Here is a 24,599-nt window from a genome sequence, read left to right as displayed (position 1 = left end):
ATCAATGGATGATCACATGCTTTGTTGATAAAGAATGAAACAAAGCATGTGTCTTATCTGAAATGATGATGTTAATTGAATCAGGCAGGAGCAGGAGTGATCATACATCCGTCCATTGATGGAGGCCCCAGTCAACACACTGACTGCCTTGGTACTACAGTCCTACATTTCACGGTTGTATTCTCTTCCGATTCTAATTTTAAAACAACACTCATGAAAGTTCATAAAACCCTGAGAAAATCTTAGATAAATTAAACCATACTGGCGGGATTCCCTTCTGCTTTTAAGTGAAATTCCGGCGTAAAAAATCCTCCCATGGTCTTTTTCGACACTTGCACACATCAAATAAGCCCTTGAGACAAAAAAAAACCCAGAGAGTTGCTAACAGTTGTTAACAGTCGGATTAGCTCGGGGCAGTACAGTGAAGTCATTCAAACGTCTTTTTTTAACCACTAATACTGCTCAAAATAACAGCAAACCTCTGCAGTAGCATGAGAAGAGTCCCTACACAGAAAACAAAGCACCAACAACGTAGTTTATGAACCCAGAGTTTATTAAAAGAGTGTTTTAAAGACTTACCTACTGGCCCCTGTACCAGCTCCTCTCATAGTAAAGTCCATTCAAGTGGATTACCAAAGTCAATCCCAAAGGAAGGAGCCCATTGGTGCTTTGTTTTCTGTGTAAGGACTCTTCTCATGCTGCTGCAGTATTAGTGGTTAAAAAAGACGTTTTAATGCCTTCCCCGTACTGCCCCGAGCTAATCACTGTTAGCCAAGTCCAGCTGTTAGCGACAGTACTGGATTTCTCCGTTTATAAATCATACACATGAAAAAAACTGTCTGGATGGCTTATTTGATGTGTGTAAGTGCTGAAAAAGACCATGGGATGATTTTATGCCAGAATTACACTTTAACCTCTTCCACAATCAGGATTTAAATTAGCAGAATAATGGGTTGGTTACAAGTTGTCCGTCAGTCTTCGTTTGAAAATATTAAATGAAAAACATTCATGTAGATTATTATGCAGTTCAGAACACTGTTAAAGGCCTTTACACACACCGATGAGCAAACTGAACTACGACTGTTGATATAATCTATTTTTTAAACACAGTTGAGTGTTTTAAAATCCTATTATCCTGTCTTATTACAGTACATCAGAAGACCAGGCATAGATATTGAATAATCATTTATTGATCCAAATTAAAGCAAATGTAAATCTGGATCCAGCCTTTATCAAAGTGCACATGCATGTCATGAGCTCCTGTTCCCCAGCGACAGAAAGCATTTCGTTGTCACGCCTGGAGTCACGCCCCCAGCTGCTCCTGACGGAAAAAGAATCTGACTCCACAGGTCGGAGGAGAGTGTTGGTTTTTCAAAATAAAAGCCGGAACGACAGGTGATTCTTTTTTTGGTTTCAGCTGTGGGCACCAGACTGTTACCAAAGTAACAAAATGAAAATATAGATTTTATTGGGAAATCATGTGTACATGAAAAAAAAAACTTAAATATATATAGTATGATATAATATATACAACTTATAAAAACGTGTGTGTTAAATTAGAAATTAAGTGATTAATTTAAATGTAACTAAAAAAAATAGAAAACACATACAATACCTAAACGATTTACTAATAAAACAGTTCAGTAAAATGATGATTTACTGATATAACAGTTAAAATAATGATTTACTAATATCACAGTTAAAATGATGATTTACTAATATCACAGTTCAGTAAATGATGATTTACTAATATAACAGTTAAAATGATGATTTACTAATATAACAGTTCAGTAAATGATGATTTACTAATATAACAGTTCAGTAAGCAGTGATATGTTGGCTGTTTAATCAAGAAAGGTAATCACAGTAAATTATTTCATGTGTAGAACTTTTTAAATAATATGGTGAGCCTCTATAAAGTTGTGATTTATGGTGGCATGGTGTGAGTTACATACAGGCCAAAAAAAATCCTGAAATCGGATCTGCACCCCTGGATGGATGGATGTTTATTTATTAATGTGTGTGCTTAAAATGACTCGTGTGCTTGACCTTCTTTCTGGGGTTCTCTTATTTTGAAGGCTAACACCAGATGTTCCGGTATTCGCCTGTGTGAACCCGTGCGCTTTGACGCACGTTGGGAGCGATGGTTTGTATTGATGTGAACGCTGGCGCGTCCCCGTCACAGGAGTGTGTGGAGGCCGACCTGTGGCCAGTCACACAGCGGACTGTTGGAGGGCAAAGTTTAGAGAGCAGCCTGTTTACCCAGCTCTTATCTCCCCCTGAGGACACACACACGCACACACACGCACGGGCTGCAGCTGCACGGAGACGCGGAGTGTGGGACGGACGCAGCATGTAGCCGGGACTGAGGACAGCTGCTGTGGTGGGTATCATTACTGTCCTCTTCAGTGGAGTGATGGAGGAAGAGTGTGTGTGTGTCCGGGTGTCTGCGCCTCTGTGACTGTCACCTCTCCTCTCCCCGTGATGCGTGTCTTTCAGCCTCTTCTCTCTCTGCCGTGGCCCTCCGTCTGCTCCCGTCTGCTGCACTGATCCGAGCCCCGGTGACCTGTTGCCGGAGCCATGGGTGGGAGTCTGGGCTGCCACCGCTCCATCCCCAAGGACCCCACAGACTTCAGCTGCGGCAAGCGCAAATTCAGCGCTGCGTGTAACTTCGGCCACATCCTGGTGAACCAGGAGCGCCTGAACATCAACACAGCCACGGAGGAGGAACTCATGACTCTTCCGGGAGTCAACCGCACCGTTGCGCAGAATATCGTGGAGTACCGGGACTGTATAGGAGGCTTTAAAAAGGTGGAGGACCTGGCTCTGGTGAGCGGGATCGGGGCCACCAAACTGGAGGTGATAAAACTGGAAATATGTGTCTCCAGCAGGACCAGTTCGTCCCAGCACTCCCCGTCCTCCCTGCGCAAAGATCCGGATCACCAGTCCTGTACCGGGATGAACATCAACACCGCCACCCCGGCGCAGCTCATGAGCATCCGAGGCATCACGGAGAAAATAGCCAAGAACATCGTGGCCTACCGGGCGGAACACGGCCCGTTTAAAAGCATCGAAGACCTGGTGAGGGTCAACCACATCAACAGCTCCCTGCTGGACAAAATCCGCTTCCAGGTGTTCGTGGAGCGCTCCAGGGCTCCGTCCACCAACACCAACGGAGGGCTGACCTGCACGACCAAGTCCCACCCCAGCCCGACTTCATTCAGTCTCAGAAGCGACGACCTAGACCTCCCGCCCGGAGGACCGACCCAGATCCTCTCTGTGCGGCCCAACGTGGAGCCCCCGCCCGGCATGCGGGACGGGAAGCCCGTGGTGCGCCTGGCCACCTGGAGCCTGCAGAGCTGCTCCTGCGATAAGGCCAATAACCCGGGGGTCAAAGAGGTGGTGTGCATGACCCTGCTGGAGAATGAGTGAGTAAAACACCCACAACTGACCTGCAATCAGTTAGGACATCTATATTGAGGTGGTGATAATAACGTAATCAGATGGGGCACGAGGCCAAGCGTGACCTGTTATCATGAGGGATGAAGAGCAGAGCTGAGGTGACGATCACGGGTTTGAAAGCCATTAAAGAATGATACAAATGAGCTCCAAACTCATTTCAATTCTTTCTTATAGACTTATAGAATAAACAGGTGAACAAAGTATTTAAGGACTCACAAACAACTCTATCAATATTCTAAATGCAAATGAAAATAATATTTAGAGACACACATCAGTGTTCAGGAGCCGTTGCCCCCACATCCCTTAAAGAACTGAGCAGACTTTAAGGTTTTACCAAAAACATGTCATGCTATCCATCTTTGATATTGGGCCCAGTGGCGTGCACAGACTTTTTGAAGGGCAGGGGCAAAAAGGGCAAATAAGGGCACATATAGCACATCCTCGCCACTGAAGAGGGCACTTTAGCACACATTTTGACTCCCAGAGGTTACTTTACTATGGAATTGGCACCTAGAGGACACTTTAACATGCAAGTGGCTCCTAGAGGGCACTTAGGCACACATTTTGGCTCCCAAAGGTTACTTTACTATGCATTTTGGCGCCAAAGAGAACACTTTAACGTGCGTTTTGGCTCCCAAAGGTTACTTTAGCACACATTTTGGCTCCCAAAGGTTACTTTAGCATGCTTTTGGCTCCTAGAGGGCACTTAAGCATGCGTGTCGGCTCCCAGAGGTTACTTTACTATGCGTTTTGGCTCCAGAGGACACTATAATGTGCATTTTGGCTCTGAAGAGAGCACATGAGAACACTTTTTGGCTCCCAAAGGTTACTTCAACAAATTTTTAGGATCCCAGAGGTTACTTTACTATGCGTTTTGGCTCCTAGAGGACACTTTAGCGTGCATTTTGGCTCCAAAGAGAGCCCTTTAGCACACATTCTGACTGTTTGACACCAGTGTCATTAGAAGCCATATCAGTGCCAGATCAGTGTGTTACTGCTTGTTGGATGTTTCAAATGCACACACTACAGCATTCCTGTCTGGTGTTGTGGACTGTGTTGGGTGGTGGCCCCAGCTCAAAATATCGATACAGCAAAGTATCCTATCACTTGCAATACATTATCAATACACTGGAGCCAAATTATGGAGGCAAAAATATAAAAAATGTCGGGGTTTTTGCATTCATTTCACACTGTAGTTTGTGCAGGTGTCTGTGCTGTATCGTGGGCAACTTATCATGATAGTCTCATTAGTTAATCAGTTATTCACAGCCTTGTTGTTCACATGAATTCATGCAAACCATTTGCCACCATAAGTGGAAGTGGGAAAGTGAGAGCAACTGTCACTGGGGATGCTGCAACTTTGTCAAAGTCACACACTGGAAAACTATCAGAGGAGCCTCAGATTTCCCGGGGCCCAGAAGGTTCGCTATGTGTCAGTTAGGTTTGGTAATTTGATGAATTGTAAATGTGTTGAAGAATTTGCACCACTTCTGTTCAACACAACCTAAAGGTCCTGGTCTTGTGGTCCTGTGTGGCAGAGGGGCCCTGGGTCTTGGTTTATATTGTGCATCCAGGGGGCCTGGTCCTAAGTTTCGTTCCATTAAAGCTGCAGTCGGCAAGTCTTGCAGATCGTGTTGACTGAATTTCAAATGATTACAACTCTCACGCCCCTCCCCCTCTACCGCCAAGCTCCTCCGCTCCCTCCGATCGAGTGCTCGTCAGTGCGCGTGCACCAGATTCCTGTGAACACGCCTGAGTCTTCTCTCATCAATTAACGCCATGGAGTACATGCTACATAGCGGTAGGCTGGCTTACTTACTCATAGATAGCAACTGCTAACGTCATTTAGCCTAACTTGAGGCGTGTGCCTGTGATACCGTAACATGCCCGAGGGTTTAGGGGGGATCTGTGGCATGTGCACAGTCAGCTCTGTGCTGAGTGGACAGGATGATACGGGCGCTGTCGATTTTTGCAAAACAAATAACAAGCTCTTGGTGCACGAAGAGGCGCGATTTTCTTCTAAAACTGGGGGATTTATGTTGTTCTATCGTAGCAGAGTGTCGGCTTCAGTGAATGTTGCTTACTGGGACTTTAATTTGCCTCAAACTTACTGACAAAACCTGTGACAGTTTTATTCCAGTATGTAAGAGTCATGTAAGTACTAGTCAGTACTTCAGAACTTGGACATGACACACACATTCTCGCACATCTATTTTTGTGAGGACACTCGTTGACATAATGCATTCCCTAGCCTAATCTAACCATCACGACTAAATGCCTAGCCCTGACCTTTACCCTAACCCTACCTGAACTTAATGCAGACCTGAACCTTAAAACCAAGTCTTAACCCCCAAACAGGTCTTTAAAAAAAGTGAGGACCCTAAAAAATGTCCTCACTTTCCAAAAATGCCCTCACTTTGTTGGGAAGATTATGTCATTGGTCCTCACAAAGACAGCTGTACAAGTACACACACGACACTAAGGGTGGGAGAGGGTGTAAGTAGGGTATCTAGGGACACTCTGGTAACAGCAAACAGTGAACACTGCAAGGTATTTTTTAAACGTTATTTTGAAAGCTTGAAATGAGGAAATAACCCAAAAATATGTTACAACCACTTAAAGAATTATTGGGAAAACATGACGAGAATAAAGTCTGTAGCGTGCAGCTGTGTGGCATATAAATATAATAAAACAGAGTTACATTTCCATTTAAAGCTCTCCATGAGGCAACAGTCCAACCCTATCAAAGCAATAGGTTTCTGGGCCAAACAGGGACTAGCTTTGGGTCTGACGCAACATCTCTGATCCTGTGTTTCACAGCATTGTTCTTTGTCAAGCTGTCACTTAAAAAATAAATACAAGAGAAAACCACAACCTTTTTTTGTTTTGTTCCTTGAGTATGACATTTGTGCACAGACCAGGAAAACACTCCTCTGTGAATCCAGGTTAATCTGCCCCCTGATAAACTCTGAGAGCAGCGTTTCAGTTTCAGGTCCCACAGTCAATGAATAACTAGATTAATTCAATGGGATTCAACATGTATTTGCTTGACAACAAGCTGATCGGCTCACCCTGACTGAAAGCTTCATTAGCATAGCAGGATATGACATACAAGACCTGTGCTTTGTTCTGCTCACATGACTGCTCACATGTTCTTTAATCATCCTTTGCTCCTAGTACACACTTCTTAAGAAGGGTGTGACCAGACCGTCTCAATCTCACTGTCACTTTGCCAGTTGAAGTGCCTGGAGCTGTGCAGTATCCTCCTTGGGTGTTGAGCCCTGACCTGCTGGGTCATGACAGGGCATTCCTGCAGCACGATGTTGTTACATCTGAAGCTGTTACTGCGGGTAAAGTTAGTATCCTTTTTTGATTGACAGCTAAATGAGCAAATTAGTGAACTTGAAGAATAAACATCCACGGGAGCATTTTCCAAGTTTTTCATTCCGTTGTTCTGAACTGATCCGGAGACTTTACCGATCCCCAGAGACTTTGTCTTTGTTCAAAACAACTGGCGTTGTGTTTGGCGACTCTGTTCTCACTGCGGTTTCTTTCCCAAACGAGCAGCAGCAGCTGTGGAGCTTCTCCCCCAGTCACGATCACTCACAGGCGGTCACACATCACAGTAGCCTGGCGCAGCAGCTCCAGCTGGGCCAAGGCCGTTTAAGCAGCCTAGCTCTGCTGCCATTAAGAGGACACTGGTGAAGTCCCTGGAAAAAACGCCTAGTTGGTACGACAAGGTCACACATCATTTTCTTGAAGGGAAGAATTTACATATAACTAAACAAAAACATTTATGATGTAGGCCGGAAAAATGAGCTTCCCCTCCTTGAAAGACCAGCAGCCTCCACTGGTACAGAGTTCAGGTAAACAACAACAAACATGTAGACCAAGTAGACCTTATTGTGATTTCAGTCACTCTACCTGATTTTCATACAATCCTGACAAGCTGAACTGTCATGCTTATATATTTTTGCACAGCTTCCAATAATAAAACGCAGAAGATGGTATTTGAACTTCTCTTTTTAGTTTTCTTTTTGTATTCCTTACGCAAGGACTTTCTTTCACTTTTCATATGAACGTCTAATAACGAGTTTACACAATTATCAACCTGATTTTCCATTTGTTGACAAAAATCTGAGATCAGAGCAGAGGCAAAAAGTGAGCGACGATTCGTTGTGTGTGAAAGACATGATGTGGGAAACTTGCCAATGAGTCGATGAGATACCTGAGAGAAATCTAGCAGGTTAAATATCTAAACCTTTCTGACAGTCCAAATCCTCCTGTGAAAATAGTTTTGATAAACAATGACAGCAGCGACGTCAAGTCAATGACAGACTTTAGAATTTATTGTCCCTCAGAGAGGACATTTGTGTTCAAAGTACTGAACCATCTGACACACACATCTAAGAAAGGACAGACGCACAATAGAAAACTACACAAAACTACACATCAGCACATGTCATGAACGAACAACACCACTGGTGGACCGTATTAATTTAGGCATGTTCACTGAGGCCTGTTGTTTAGGGCCCCTTTAGCTGCAGGGATCAGGCTTCTCCTGAAGCAAGCCCTTCTACACCTGAGTGTTCTGCACCCAGAGGGTAGCAGGTGAAAAGGTGATTGAGTGGGTGTGTGATGTCCTGTTCTATTGAGGTTGCGATGCGTGAAGTGGCCTTTTTGTTCAGTTCTGCAAGGTTGGGTGTGGGATGACCAAGTATCCCCGTGACAGTGGTGGTAATGCATGGGAGTCATAGACTGTATAAAAAAGGGACGTAGCATACCCGTCGGGGTCCGTTCTCTTTGATCCAATCGTCCTCGCCTACGGGAGTCTCCATCTTGTCAGACTTTAACTCCGCCTCATTTCCTCTTACCAAAAAAGGGCATTGATGTGACATAGGGGGAGAGGGATACGTCCATCTGGCTGACGTTTACCTCCGAGGAGAAGTGAGGGCCAGAGGCTAGCTGTCACTCAAGAGGCCACGTCCCTAATTATTCATAAACTTTAACCTCCAGTAAAATAAAAACTAGCCTGGTACAAAATAATTCACCCCCCTCCGTGTTGTCATGGAGATATGACCTAAACATACAGACTATAATGTTTTTGGTACCAGGCCTTAAACAGATTTAATGATGCTGTGAAAATGGCCTGTTTAACATGGGGGTCAATGAGAAACTGCACTATTATGAAACCTGCTGTGGTGGTTATGCGTGGGAGTTTGACTCTGGTAGTGAAAGAGTGTAAGATACAGGGCGAGGGAGTGGTAACACTTGCCTTTTTGTGCAAATCAGCGCACAAACAGCTTGGCTTGATTCTTGACATCAATTTCTGAAGGAAAGAACTCCTGTCCAATGCGTGGTCTTGCGTCCTGTATCACTTCTTGCATTTGTTTTGTTGACTGCATGTTGTTTGGAGACCAGACAGATTTGACGGGGATCCCTCCTGGTGAAATGTCTTGCTGTATTGAATGCTCATTAGGAAAGTGTTTAGTTCTTAGAAGCTGACTTGGTGTGTCAGGACCCCTAAGGGTTCAGTATGTTCTAGTAGGTGGAAAGTCTGCTCTTCCTGTCTGCATCACATTGCATCCATGGTCTATCTCCGAGAATTAGGCACTAGGTTAACACGTGAAAAGTGATGGAAGTAGATGAATGAAAAAGAGAGAGTGAGACAGAAATTCAAACTCTGACTATTTGCCAGATGCTGTTAGACAATTCATGTGAACTTTCGTTGAAGCACTGAGTCCTTCTCGCCTCTGGGCAGCTGTAGACTTGCTGATGGACATACAGAATGGTCAGTTGAATGGTCAGTTCTAAAATAATAATAATAATTGGTGTGGTATGATTTCATAAGAAAATTGCAACCATCCATGATTATTAAGCCACCCATAAGCTCCACCACACCCAATGCAAACTGCCTTTGGTAAATCCTAGAGCCTCACACGACTGATCAGCGTCTGTCATGTGCCTTAATAAGAACTCCCTGATTACCTTTGGCGCCATCATAGATCTACCTCCATATCTCCTTCCCCTTCCATCTCCTAGCAAACACACCCACCCTCTTGTAAATCTCCGCCACTTCCCTCACTCATGCCTCCCACATCCTGTGTTCCCAAGCTGTAGGTAACAACCCTATTAGCGATATTGTAGGGATCATTGTTTTGGAGAAGGAGGAGGCTGCAGAGGAGATTTGGCATGTTTGCGCAGTGCTTGGCCTCCGTTTGTCTGAGCAATCACAAGATCCAGGCTGAGTTTACACACTTCCTGGCTTTCCTCCAGGCACAACCAGAGAACTACTAGAGTTCAATGAACTCCCACTTACCAAAGGTTACGCTGCAAACTGCGCTCTGCCACCACAGCCTGCTGATGTTAGTAATCAGCCAGCCTTTAGTCAGCCTCACAGACCGGGCTGAAGGGAAGTGAAAGAGCCACCACTAGCTTTTAACAGCAGGGCTAATGTGGATCAAGCTGTAGATGTGAGCTGACTTGCTTGCTTTAGAGCAAATGTGGCTGCAGTGGTTTAAAGCTGTGTCTACTGCAGGGATCCTCTCTTTCTACATGACAGTTTGTAGGAGGACATTTCTCTTTCTGGAGTGTTCACTTGGGTTTTTTGGGCTTCATCCGTCTTTGGTTGTTTTCTTGTCACAGAGAATAATTTGGCTGGCTTAGTTTTGAAACATGCACATGGTGTGTAATGTGTCTTGCAGTGCTGTGCAATTTCCAAGCTACGTGAGGCAAGAATTTTATGCAACAAACAACATCCGTCCTCTCTGTCCAAATTGTAAAATGTGACTGGGAGAACATACACAGTGTGACAGTTCGTATTCATCCAATTTACCATCCCACCTACCTACTGCACACAGGAAGTATTAAAACGTGAAATTGAATCACAGGATGGCAATGAGGAAGTGATCTTTCCAAAGAATGCTGGGCTCACCAATATTAGATCTTTTGTCATCTCTTTGATTTCCTTTTGTATGAGTCATTATGGACTAGCCAGACAAGGCCACATGTACTAGGCTGTGACTTTTGTCATGGCTTTGATCAAGTAAAAGAAGTAGTTCAACATTTTGGAAAAATGTATTTACTCTTTATTACTTTACAACAGTCTGATGAGAATATAAAAAAAACTTGAAAAATTAGTCTCAATGGAAAGACGCATATAGAGCAAAAAAGTCCAATGTATCCTGGGGCTTTCTCAAATTTGCTTTATAAACATAGAGACAAGCTGGAAAAGGAGAAAGGGGAGAAAACAGCTAAAAGAACAGTTAATTTTTTCAACTACAAAATGTTCGGCCGCCTCTCATTACTGTGAATACTGTGAACATGGTGGATTTGTCTTCACTGAGACATGCAGGAGAAATTGGGTTTATATTTAGATCATGAAGGTGGAACATCAGGGTCAGTTACCTGACCTAAACAAGATGGACCTTAAAGCCACAAGGTTACTCAAGGTTTCTTTTATCATCACAATGTCAAGTCACCAGTGTTTGTTTTGAGTGCTGCTGCGTCTGTAGTCGACCCCTGACCTTGCTGACAGGGCTGGTGATGATACGGGAAGGATGGCTGACATCACACAGAGATGCCACTAAAAGCTAGCTGTAGTTAGCTGCAGCACAGAGTGAAAAAGGAAGAGACCCTCATCGAGTTAGCCAAAGCAGTCCCATAGCAGTGCTTTCTTTGGGTTTGTGCTAGCTTTTATTGCCTTACTGATAACTCAGTTGTGTAGCTGACACGTCAGTTACCATTTTGGCATAATAATAATGACAAATCATGTACCGTAGCACAGAACATAATCTATTATATTGACTGAAATCCGGGCCCAGTGAGGAGATGGAAATCCTTCCTGTCCTGTCTTTCATATTTCATTTCTCCACCATTCCTTCTTGTTGTAAGCAGAGGTGGCTTACAGCCCAGCCTGCTGTGTAAAGCCAGTTATATGCTAATGAGTTACTGGTGATATTCCTGGTCTTTGAGTGACAGGCATACAGATGGCAGCTGTTGTCATCGCCCTCATGTTAATCATATTACTCTGTTCAGATGTGCTTCTGCTCCTTGTTTAGCACATCCATTCTCTGCTGAGAACTACACACTTGTGAAAGCACTGGAGAGAATCTGTGAATGTGTACGTTCACAGGGAGCGTTTCATCCTGGTAACCAGTTTGTTGGTTCTGTCTGAGGAGATGTGCTTCTTAGCCTATAGACCGAATCAGCACGACGTCACACCAACACCAACAATCACTTTCAGGTAGACAACAGTCGAGTTACACTTCAATTTTTTATTTTTTTTTCATTGTCAGCCATATCTGTAACTTTTAAAGGTATATAGTTCAACACGCTGGCTCAACCTGTCTGACATTCCGGCTGTGCTTATTTTATGTACTGTGGTACTCTGCTAGTGTCTTTGATAAACCAAACCTAGAGCTACGAACAGTGTCACGACTGATCTGACTGCTAGTTTTGTGTGTTGTCATTTTCTCAAGTGTAAAGATGGAAGATACTTTATGTTTTCACTTCCTCCCACTGTACAAAAGTGAAGCCAGAATACCCGGATACAGACGCTGCCATGTCGTGAATTTTTCTACTAGAGCCTGTGCAGTAGAGATCGGGCCATGGAGACCAATAGTGAGTCGTTTCCAGAAGTTTCACCCTGTTATTATAGCCTCACAAAACAAATTAAAACCAAAGTTATCAGAAAAGTGAACACTTCATTTAAACATCACACATCAACATTTAAAGAATGACCTGAAATGATAGAAATATGAAGAGGGCGGGGTTAATGACCTATAATGCAGCCAGCCACCAGGGGCGATCCAGATGTTTTAGCTTCACTCTCAGAGAGCTGTCAAGCGGTCCATTTATATATAGTCTATGCGCCAAACAGGTAAATTAGGTCTCCAACCTTACATTAGTGAAAGTGTTTGTTTGCGGCGAGTGTTTATTGAGATATGAAACTATTAAACATGCATTTAAGATGAATGAGATGAGACCACCGCAACGTTGAATTGTTACCAGCCCAAATATGCCTACTTTAGCCCCTTTCAAGCAGCCTTTTCAAGGTGGGACTGCTGCGCCTTTAATCCACCTCGCCGTCTGTATAATAGTTCAGAAGACTGAATGGGGGTAAGCTTGCAGCAGAGTTAGTACCAGAGCCGAATCAACGTCTCTGTATCAGGGGCAGCCGGCAGGGTAAGACTAATTGCAGTAGTGAAAGCAGTGTTCAGAGTGGCCTAACTTATTAATAACCTACAACACATTGCATGCAATAGTCTTCCTTCTCTTCCCTTTCTTCTCTCTCTCAAACACTTTGTGTAGACACTACGGCTCTGACCTTCTCTCTACTGACTATAGTGCTACTATAATGCATAAATTTGTCAGTTTGTGGGTCGGGTTGAGGTGGTTAATTGATGTATATTTTTGTTGGTTGGGTGGTGCAGATCACACACTAGATGCAGACGCTGTGTGTTCAGTGTAGCTCTTTCACATGCTATGTGAAATCACACCGGGGCAGCATTATGTCACTGCTGTTTGGTTTAATTTAAGAAAGCAAAGCCAGAGTAGCAGCGGACCTTCATTGTTATCATTTGCTGAATCTCTGTGTGAAAGAGGCTTTTGTCTCTGCGTGCAACTTCTCTGGACTAGGCCTTGCAGCTCCCCTGGACACTATCACACTTACACAGAGGCTTGAGGGAAAAAATATTTCCAATAAACCCCCAAAGACCTTTTCTGTTTTAGATGATTACAATAAATTTGAAAATCACATTATTATTGACTACACAACAGGATGAAATGTGATGTTGTTGGATTCAGTGACCCGAACTATATGTAATAAAGACACCTCTGATTGAACTGTTTCAGCATTAAACTAATAATGATATGTCAGTGCAGGTCAGGTCTGCTTCCTTTCAGAAATAAAAAGCATTTGGCTCTTGTACGCATCATAAAGCCATAAAGGATGGGGCCTAGGTGTGGCAGCAAAGAGAACACAGAGTGAGCCAAGAACAAACATATTAATGTCTTGTTCTGGTTCATTTGCACAGTTAAGTTTTATAGTTTTGACAAATCTCATAAGTAATGAATCATTCTTTAGGTAATGCGTGAATTATAAAGGTTTTATTATAGTATCTTTGTGCTGCTTTTCAGTCAGATGTTTTTTGTCATAAAGTCGATGTTTTTCCTGCCGTACTGTCTGTAAAACATGGCGTGGAGGATCATAAAAAAGAGTTGGTTCCTTAAAGAAATACTCTTAAACATTCTCCCAATATGCTTATAAGCTTTTTTCCAATATTGAGGTGAGAAGAGGGATTAAACTCCTGCCTGTTTTGACACTTTAACACATGAACAGTGGACAGTCGTCGGCAGAATTTGGTGTAAACACATTTTGAAGTTTCTCTTCACACATATAGCACACATCAGGAGATTATGTGTCAGATGTGTTCTCACCTACTGTCTCAAAACTGTCATCAAGAAGCCTAATCGCTCGCCATGAATACTCCACATTAAAGTGTAACTCCGGTGTAAAATCATCCCATGGTCATTTTCGACCCATGCACACATCAAATAAGCCATCGAGACAATTTTTTCTTCTATAAACTATTAACGGAGATATCAGGGAGAGTCCCTAACAGCCGCTAACAGCCGGATGTGGCTAACACTGATTAGCTCGGGGCAGTACGGTGAAGGCATTAAAACGTCTTTTTTTAACCACTAATACTGCTCAAAATAACACCACGAAACGTCAACAATATAGTTAGAGAACCCAGAGTTTATTAAAAGAGTGTTTTAAAGACTTACCTACTGGCCCCTGTACCAGCTCCTCTCATAGTAAAGTCCATTCAAGAGGATTACAAAAGTCAATCCAAAAGGAAGGAGCCCATTGATGATTTATTTAGGCCTATAAAAGCATAATTAAGCATAACAAAATCAGCTTAGGCCCCGAAGCAGTGGAAAACTTTCTATGCCATGAGAGTGATATCGATCTTCTCATCTCACTTTTGGGGAAAAAAAGCAAATAATTGACTCAAATGTTAAACTATATCTTTTAGAGACAAGCTGACACTAAGAATGCTGCTGGCATGTTATTTTGCCTGTATTCATTAACATGATGACACTTGTTTACCGTAATTACACCAAGGAGGCAAATAATGTTAAACTAGTTTTGGGCAAACAATTCCACACAAATTGCCTTCCATTCTTCGATAAAACAAACTACATTTCACCCACAGCAGAGTCACTCCCAGGCTTAGTAAGTGAAATCCGCTGACTGCAACGTACGCAAGCCCGGTGCAGCTGTCGAGATGATGTACCCAACATCTGTGGTCCGTACAGTAGGACTGGATTATGAGATAGACAGGCACAGAGTTTGGCAGCAGCGTCACACGCTCTTTTAATCCCTTCAGACTGACAGAACTATCAGAGACACTCACGCAAACATGCTGGGTGTTCACATTTTCAGTGCTGGGATCTCACTGAGACAACCTGATTTACTAAAGGTGAGGTACAGTGAGATTGAGGCCGGTGTGGGTGCTGAGGTCATGAGGACGGGGTGCTGCAAAGGAGGTCTGTGCTGAGCTGACGCAGAGTGCTGGGTGCTCATGTGGAAATTTCCATTGGCGCAGCATTTTATTGTGGGTGGACACTGGACAGTGAGTTAGGGGCATTGCCCAGCAAGCCCTGCCAGCCAGGAGTCGACCGGGCCAATACAGTGCTCCCAACACTGTTTCTTTTGCTAAACAAAGCTGATTTGGGCTTGTTTTCTCCTGCAGCAGCAAATCAAACAGGCTCACCACGGTCACGAGTAAAAAAAAAATGCAACTCCACTTTAATCAATGGGATTGAAACAAAAGATATATTGCCTTAGATGCACTGGAGAGAGTGAGGAGAGTTATGTATCAGTGGGAATACAAAAGATTGCTAAACTGAATATTTGATCTGAATAATGAACCTGTCTTGAGTAGAGATGGGAATCGAGAACCAGTTCCAGTTGAATTTTCTGACAGTTCATTGCAAAACAATGACATCCAACTCTGCGTCTAGACTCTACGCTGCTGGAAACTTGGAGTCATGGCAGAGAGGAAGAAACGGTCCAAAGCATGGCCTTATATTAAGTGCCATGCAGACAGGCTGTGCAGATTTTATCTTTTAAAAACCTGAAAACATAAATAAAAAAGAAGGCTTTTCAAATAATCTCTCATTTCATCTGCCCTGTGTTGAGACTCCCATAATAAAACAGCTGTGTTGATGCTGAAAACCTGTGTGGACTGACTCTTTTTTTCCACACAGAACATTGATCAGGAATCGTTCCGAGGAATTGATAAAGAATCAGACTGATAAACGATAATCGATATTGGCATTGGTATCAATAAAATTGACCAGACGAGACGAGGCGATGGATGCGATGGACGCTTCATCGCTTTAGTGCATCGCTCTTATCACTCGAATCATGTCGCCCGAAGCGTCATCGCGCGTCGTCGCATCATTTACATTGATTATGAATGGCAGCTTGACGCTTTCATCGCCTCCATCGCTTTTGGTGTGGTTGCACGGTTAGACCCAGCCCGCTGCTATCTTTGTTCATATTCTTTTCATATCATGTTGGATATAAATGATTTTCACCTGACAGCTGCCACATACAAGGCCACAGGTGACAGAGCCGAAACAAGGACCACGTCATCCTTAAACGGATCAAACAAAACAGTCACAGTCAGACCCCAGCAGGAGGAGTGCTCTTTAAATGTGTGGTGGACTGCAGCGTGGAGCCTTTACCTCATTCAGGGCTAGAAAATCCTGAGAAGCATTATTTATTTACAAGGTCGACTCCGCTGCTGCTGCTGCTGCTGCTGCTGCTGCTGCTGCTGCTGCTGCTGCTGCCGCTCATCACTTCTTATGCAACCTTGTGTCTGCCCTCACAGTTGCTTTAATCTGACAAATGCTGAAGCAAACTCTTTATTTTGCTCCATCGAGGTGTGTTTGTGTCTGCACAACAGTACTAGATATGAGGACCAGAGATTCACTGCCTTGACAATAGGCTCTGTTGCCACGGTGACACCGACGGAGTGAATGCAACCTTTGTTTGTATATTTGCACTCGTGCGTGTTTTCATTTCTTAAGTATTGTTTGCATCAGGATTATCTTCTGTAGACACAGCACACTGTGTTGCCCTCTGAAAGCCTGGATGTACAATTAGAGCTCGAGCTGCATCACTGACTCAGCGTTATCCTTCGTGACACGGATGAGGCTCAGGTCAGCTCAGGGCGTGCTGGGTTTGAATCCCTGCCAGTGGAACCGGGATCAGGATCTTAGCCAGCGGGAGTGAAGCCTGGTTTCAGCGAGAGTTTCTTTCATGGTGCAGAGTGATCACACCTACAGCAGAGGATGGGGGTATTGTCTCTGTGACTGCAGGCCTGTTTGTTCTGAAAACAGGATCTGTGGACTCGCTGATTACGAAGGCGACAGTTTCTGCTGCGGCTCTCAGTGTTATGTAACATGAGGCTGTTCAGGCGGGTGGGGCAGCATGGTCAAGCAGTGGAGAACTGAAAGAAGCATTATTGGTGCTCTTCATTTGTAAATAGAGTAATGTAAAGAGATGCTGTACCATTTGCATTTTGCCTTTGATATGACTGTTTTTTAGCCCCAGTTTCTGGATCCTGTAGATAATCTAGTCTGAATTTATGTTAGTGTTTGCAAAACTATGCACACATCTTGGTTGTGCTGTTAAGCTGAAAATTGTATTGACTTCATGCTAATTTGCACAATTAAAATGCAACAGCATTAACAATGCATGCAGAAAGGTGCATCTGAAATGCACCGCGACTAGGGCTGCAACTATCTATTATAACAGTGATACAGATTATTCTTCTATTATCGAATAATAGAATGAGAAATACTTGTATTTGATTAAACAGCAATAGTGTTTATACAAAACGTATTGGTTTCCTTTTTAGAAAATTCTACATGATGCTTGAATTACATACAATGTTATTATCTGTCAAAAAAAAAAAACCCACTTATTGCATTTAAATTCTGCATCAGAAACTCCTCGGCTCTAAGTGGCTGTTTGGGTGTGGTGGAAACCAGCAAATGCCATTAGGAGCACACACACAGGATCAAAGGGGGAGGTGGAGATGCGTGTCTGTCTCCTCTATTTAATTACCATGTTTCTTTTCTGATTTAAATGCTCTGGCATATATAAAAGAGATGTCTGAAAAATGTTTTTTGAGAATTCCTCAACTTCCCCAGTCTTTTGTTGCCCCTGTCCCAGCTATTTTGGAACGTGTTGCAGCCATCAAATTCAAAATGAGCAAATATTTGCAAAAAAACAATAAAGTTCAGTTTGAACATTAAATATATTGTCATTGTAGTGTGTTCAATTGAATATAGGTTGAAAACGATAGATGGCTGTCGGCACACCGCCAGTTTGGTGAAGCAGGCACGAGTACCGACATGAAAGCTAAAGAATGTACTGCTGTGGACGGGGCAGCATCTAAACCTATTTTAGACACCTAGACAGATATGTATTTTTACCCCTTTATGTTGCTCTCAGTTTTTTCATTAGTCTAAGCGTGTCAACATCCACCTACTGTACGTAACACACAGACTATGGATAAGTACCTCATACAACCACACCGCAGACAAATCCAAACTATCCCTTTAAATGACGTGTTGACACGCAGCGCTTATAGAATGGTCTGGGCATTCTAAAAAAAACAGCAACACGAGGTGAATGATACTCTGAGGTAGGGAAGTCTCTGCCATGTTTCCTGTATGACCTGAATACTGCAAGGGGGTCAGTCCACCACCACGTCAGTGCAGAAAGTGCTCTCCTCGTGGCCCTCCGCAGCCTTTGCAGCATGACGTGTACAACCATGTTGAGAATTTGTGTTGTAACTCATCTATTTTCTCCCTCACAATTGCTGACTGATTATATTACATATGATGCTGGTGCTGGTCCCTGAGCTTCAGTGGAGCACTCAGCCAAGTGGATGTGAGTCAGTCTGGAGTGGTAACAGAGCTCCTGTAATGCCCGGCAGCAGCAGCAGCAGCAGCAGCAGCAGCAGCAGCAGCAGCACTTCACTAATAGAAAAGACTGTTATGCAACGTGATTTTCTGTGTGGCTGATTTTGGATTAGTAGGTTAGAGGTGAATGAGGTCAAAGCATTGCCACCAACTTTGTGTCATTGTGTTGCACTACAGCGGATCAGTTGAGCATACGGAGGCTGAGCTGAGGGTGTGCGTGAGTGTTTGCGTTAGAATAATGCCTTGTGTAACTCAAACAGCACTTTTAATCCTCTGGCTCTAATATAATAAACGGCTCAGATGGAGCTCTGGAAGATCGTTGGTGTCAGCCTGCAGGATTTGGGGAACGTATTCCTTTCCCTTCTTATTGCTCTATAAAACGTTCTTTATGTGCGGAAGCTGTTTGTAAAAAGATGTTAATCCAAATGAAATACTGGGGAACACGTTCCTCACTTCTGTCACTAATTGCATTGCAAAGCAGTTCCTCTTCAGAGCCAAAGCGTGGCAGGAGGAAAGCCACTGGTGCCTCTCAGAGATGGATTGCTTTTTATTGGGCTGAATGTTGCTCTGGAAAATCATTTAAAAAGAAAACAGATAAATGTTTATTGGTCTGTAAAAGCGCCCTCCTTTACAGCACAACGCCGTGTCGGCTGATAGGTTCGAGGACACCAGTCCAAACTCCCTCAGTGAGAGTTTACAGTTTCAAAAAAGATTGCGTTTGCCCTGAGGAGATGTACCGTTTATTAAGCGGAGGATCCAGTTTGGCCAGTGCCACTTGTATCTGTTGTGTCAACACAATGTGACTCTCACCGTGTGCATGATAATACAATGCTGGTGTTAGCATTAGGAAACATTACTTCATATGTTAAACACTCTGTCCAACATTTCAGTGTGTTTACTGTACGTAGACTTCATGTGTCTGGTCTGGAACGCCTTTGGGTTAGGGTGGATTTAAAGGTGAAAACAGAGGCCAGATTTTTCCCTTAAAGGCTCAAGTGAATCAAATAACACAACACCAATTCTTTAAAAGTGTGTTCACAGCGTTATTGAACATTACGTTATTGTGCTGTCAGGATATAGTGACAGTTTTGACAAATGTAAAAAAAAATGTGTTTTTTACATAAGGTTATAGACTATATCTATAATTCTATCTATTATCTACAATAATACAAATATACACAGAAAGTGCAAACATTAAATATCTATCTATCTATCTATCTATCTATCAATCTGTCTACCTGTCTGTCTGTCTGTCTTTCTGTCTATCTGTCTATCCATCTATAACACATCCAAGTTCTTTAGGCTCCCCCGATGCCATGACTTTAAAATAACTAGTTCCAACCATGAAATTGTTCGTTTTGTTTGTTTCTTCTTTCTTGTAAATTCAGCAATTCTGGCAAAACATGACCCGTCAGACATTTGACATTAAATATTATTTTATTCGTTTCTCTGTCGATATCCTCATCCGCTGCTTCTTTCCTCTTCTCGCCCCCAGAAGTCTGTCCAACCACCACCACATTTAGTTTATCTGAACTTTTTATTTTACTAACATTATCTAACTCCCTCCTCTTTAGTCATTTAGTTTATCTGAACTTTTTATTTTACTAACATTATCTAACTCCCTCCTCTTTAGTCATTTAGTTTAATCTGAACTTTTGACTTTACTTTACTAACGTTAGCTAACTCCCTCCTCTTTAGTCATTTAATTTAATCTGAACTTTCGACTTTACTAACGTTTGCTAACTCCCTCCTCTTTAGTCATTTAGTTTAATCGGAATTTTTGACTTTACTTTACTAACGTTAGCTAACTCCCTCCTCTTTAGTCATTTAGTTTAATCTTGGCTTTTGACTTTACTTTAATAACGTTAGCTAACTCCCTCCTCTTTAGTCATTTGGTTTAATCTGAACTTTTGACTTTACTAACATTAGCTAACTTACTCCTCTTTAGTCATTTAATTTAATCGGAACTTTTGACTATACTAACGTTAGCTAACTCCCTCCTCGTTCAGTCTATTTTCCTGCTTTAGCTCCGTTCGTTCTTCTTCTTCTTCCTTGTGTTTTCTGTTGGACGCTCCGTTCGTTTCCATGGTTTCTCACGCTGGTTTCACTGCAAACTGCGCTCATCCAATGGGCATATGAAACGTCATCACGTAGCATTACGGCACAGCATTTTTGGGAAATGTAGGAAGTACTGCCACAGGGACAAATGAGCGAGAACAGAGACTTGTATCGTGCATGTAATAACATCACCGGCCAAACTGGCTACTAAGTTATTTTTAACACAATTTGAACCCGCATTTGGCAGGTGTTCATTTAGAACCCCGGTTATACTATGTTTTAGCATGTAAAACAGTGTACTTCACCAGGAGACATGTTGTTTGTTCCTGCTCATGGTTTCATTCGACTCACTCCCAGTCAGGTTGCCAAATAATGATGTGTTTAAAGTAACTGACTCAAGAGAGTCTTGGAGAATGAAGAGAATTATTTTGCAATTATAATTATCTTGCCATTGTCACTGGCAGCGACCATGTAAAGAATTTAGCATTTCCAGCTCTGGCAGTCTCTCAGTGGTAATATCAAAGAAGACAGAGTGGCAGCAGGCAATGCACACAAGTTATCCCACAACACATACACTGTGCCAATTTTCAGTGTGACTGTAGAAAAATGAGACACTAAGGCCATCAGATGCTATAATTACATCTAAAAAATAAGGATGACACAAGATTCAACTTGTGAAACAGTTTGTGATATGTGGAAGTCAGTTGCTAGGTGTGGAACGTTAGTATATATGCAGTCCAAATGTAAACATGTACTGTACATGTAATAACTCATCCTCTTTCTGTTTCCAGCATCAAGTTACTGGCAGTGCAGGACCTGCTGGAGCGGGAGGCTCTTGATAAGGTAAAGTGGAGCATCGCTCTGCCCTCTGCCTGGGTCACTGGTTAATTGAGAGAACTGCTACTGTAAATGCTGATTGCCTTCATTTACACCACTGTGAACGTCATGACTCACCACTCTCAGTGTTCCACATTTATTTAACGTGTTGCTGTTGTGTAAATGTCCCCACTTCTCCTCTGTCTGTCTGTCTCCCCTCTCTCTCTGTCTGTCTGTCTGTCTGCCCTCTCTCTCTGTCTGTCTGTTTGTCTGTCTGTCTGTCTCTCTGTGTCTGTCTGTCTGTCTCTGTCTCTCTGTCTCTCTCTCTGTCTGTCTCTCTCTCTGTGTCTGTCTGTCTGTCTATCTGTCTGTCTCTCTCTCTGTCTCTCTTTCTTTCTCTCTGCGTCTGTCTGTCATGTATGTGTGTGTGTGTGTGTGTGTGTGTCTGTCTGTCTCTCTGTCTCTCTCTGTCTGTCTGTCGGTCTGTCTGTCTCTCTGTCTGTCTCTCTCTCTCTCTCTCTCTCTCTCATACACACACATACACCCTCTCTCTCTCTCTCTCACACACTCTCTCTCTCTCTCACACACACACCCTCTCTCTCTCTCTCTCTCTCTCTCACACACACACACACCCTCTCTCTCTCTCTCTCTCTCTCGCATACACACACACACACACACACCCTCTCTCTCTCTATCTCTCTCTCTCTCTCTCTCTCTCTCGCATACACACACACACACACACACGCTCTCTCTCTCTCACACACTCTCTCTGTCACTGTCTCCAGAGTGTAAATGTCTTCTATTTCAAGGCTCATATTTGAGTTTGAACTGTGTTAGTGCTCTCCTGTGCTTTCATTACTATAAATACAACAGTGGTTGCTACGGGTGGAGAGTGTCCTCCTCAGCAATAATCAGGATACATTGGTTTAAGATGTCCCCAAATCAATTTCAGTCAAAAGCAACTGGATATGGTTATTGGTCTTGGAAGACGTTTCACCTCTCATCCAAGAGGCTTCATCAATTCATGTACGCAACTAACCAGGCTGGGACTGTATTAAGATCATTTTTTAAGTCCCCCTCCACTCAAAAAAAGTGCTTGTCTTCTGTTTCTGTCCTCTAAAATGTCTGACACTGACTACAGTGACTTGTATCTGAGAAAAGTTTCTCACTAGAGTTTTCACCTTCCTCTCCTGAAGGAGGAGATGTCTGTGCACTTCTGAGCTCTGAGATTCAAACGTATCCATCGAGATGCTGATATCTTCACCAGCTTTGAATCGGAGCCCACTACGGCCTTTTAAAGATGGTTATGCCAAACATACACATTAGGTATGCTGTGCAGCCAGAGCTCCCACTCTCGTACTGAGCCATGTAGGTCAACCGGATTAATGCACAGGTGTCAGTGCATCCGTAAAATGTCAGAGTTCAGCGGCCCGCTCTGAGCAGTACGTGTTCCTGTTCAGCCTACACACTTGTTTGCACATGTGCAGTGTTACCTTCTGTATCGGCTACCAGTTAGAGCCTTGGCAGAGAACTGAAGGCTTGGTGGAAATGGAAGTAGGTCAGCAACAGAGTATTTTGGACAGAGAGAGGTAGGTGGTGGGAGGATGAGTTACCTCTGGACAAGTGTTAGCCCACATTGCAGTGTTGTCACTTCTGCCAGCCTCCCACACTGATTTTGCATCTCTTCTGTCTCGTCTTAGTCATTAGCACCCTCTCTTTTCATCTTCTATCCTTCTGTGTTTCTTCCTGCTGAGCGAACGAGAGATGTTTTCCATTCTCTCTTAGGTCTTCCACTCACTCTGTGCTGTGCAGCTTTTCAGAATTCAGAAGATTTCTTTTTTAAGGCCTGAAAAGGCATATTTTGAATGTAAGTGAGTAAGTTGTAAGTAAGTAAGTAAAGTGTATAAACAGCATTGTATTTCTTTGGATGACAGTAGGTACTCTATCGTTATATTATTGTGGTAATTTGATTGCTGTAGTGTTTGCTTGTAGTGTTCCCCCTTCAGATACACATGTGTAGAGGAAAAGCATGTGTTATATTATCTACACATTCTCATTTTACATTAATAAAGTTTCTCTACCATTACTTCAGTTTGCTTGGTAACCCGACAATAAAGAGCTGCTTAAAGTGTCATTCCGACGTAAAATCATCCCATGGTCTTTTTCAGCACTTACACACATCAAATAAGCCATCGAGACACTTCACTGTAACTTTGCTGGACTTTTTTGCTGGACATGTGCTGTGATTAGTCATACAGAGAGTGTGTGCCGGTTTTAGACTGTTGACCTCTGTCTGTTTTGTCGCTAAGGAACCCTGTGTCTGTGGTTAGGTTTCAAACTCATGATGAATCATAGGCCTACTGTAAAAGGGCTTCCTGGATACTATCAAACAGCCTTTATGCAAATACATCATTTATGTGCAATAACCAAACTAATGGCCACCATATAAATACTTCAAAAGCACGCAGTGTGCACAAACACTCCCTCCTTGTTGTTTTGGGGATACTGGCAATCCCATACAGAGTTATCTGGCACTGCTCTGAAGGTTCAGTGAGTTTGCTTCTAAATGTCTTCATTAGTCCATTCTGCTTTGAAGAGACGGTTCAGTTCTGTTTTTTTGCTCATGTTTCAGTCAGAGTGACTATGATTGGGTTTCACCTGGAATGATGAGGCTTCGAAATGAAAGAGGATCTAGAGTTTTTGCTCTATTTGCCTTTATTAATCCACCATGTGAGATTCAGACCTCACAAGTTCTCTTTTCAACAGAGATCTAAAAACAGAAATATACCATACTCTCAGGGCGCACTCACACTGTCCATCCGTACCAGGCCCGAGCACGTTTCACGGCTAAAGTCTAGTTCGTTTGACCAGTGTGAGTGTAACCGTACTGCGCCTAGGTGCGGCCCGCTTGCCGTCAGCGGGCCATTTGGGAGAGGTGGGCTTTTATAAAGCACGTTTGCACATGTACGAGCACGAGCGTGCGCACGTGTATGAACACGAGGCTCACGGCGGTTCTGACGTCATTTTATGTGCGCCTGTTGGGACATGGAAAAAAGAAGGAGGGACCATGTGCGGACATTTAAAACAATGGCGGCGAAAGGTTCACGTTGGTGTGATGCGGAGTTGGAGTGTTTACTGCAGATTTGGTCAATGAAAAGATTCAAAAACAGTCGACAAGACGCACAAAAACTCAGAGGTCTATGGAAAGATTTGTAAACAAAGTGACGCATCGCGATGACGTCAATCAATGT

The 24,599-nt window shown here is 43.2% G+C and overlaps 1 protein-coding gene across 1 annotated transcript in view; it reads left to right on the top strand.

The window, feature by feature from the left end:
• The first annotated feature begins 2,159 nt into the window (after positions 1-2,159).
• The window catches only part of eepd1 (endonuclease/exonuclease/phosphatase family domain containing 1), a 35,618-nt gene continuing 13,178 nt past the window's right edge, over positions 2,160-24,599 (top strand). The window contains exons 1-3 of the mRNA XM_083925136.1: positions 2,160-2,383; positions 2,500-3,428; positions 21,324-21,375. Of these exons, the coding sequence (XP_083781262.1) occupies positions 2,581-3,428; positions 21,324-21,375 (900 nt within the window). The 5' untranslated portion in view covers positions 2,160-2,383; positions 2,500-2,580. The remainder of the gene's footprint in view (positions 2,384-2,499; positions 3,429-21,323; positions 21,376-24,599) is intronic.

Source organism: Echiichthys vipera, assembly GCF_963691815.1.
Source record: "Echiichthys vipera genome assembly, chromosome: 13".
NCBI classification, from domain to species: domain Eukaryota; kingdom Metazoa; phylum Chordata; class Actinopteri; order Perciformes; family Trachinidae; genus Echiichthys; species Echiichthys vipera.
This window is presented reverse-complemented; position numbering and strand designations above follow the sequence as displayed.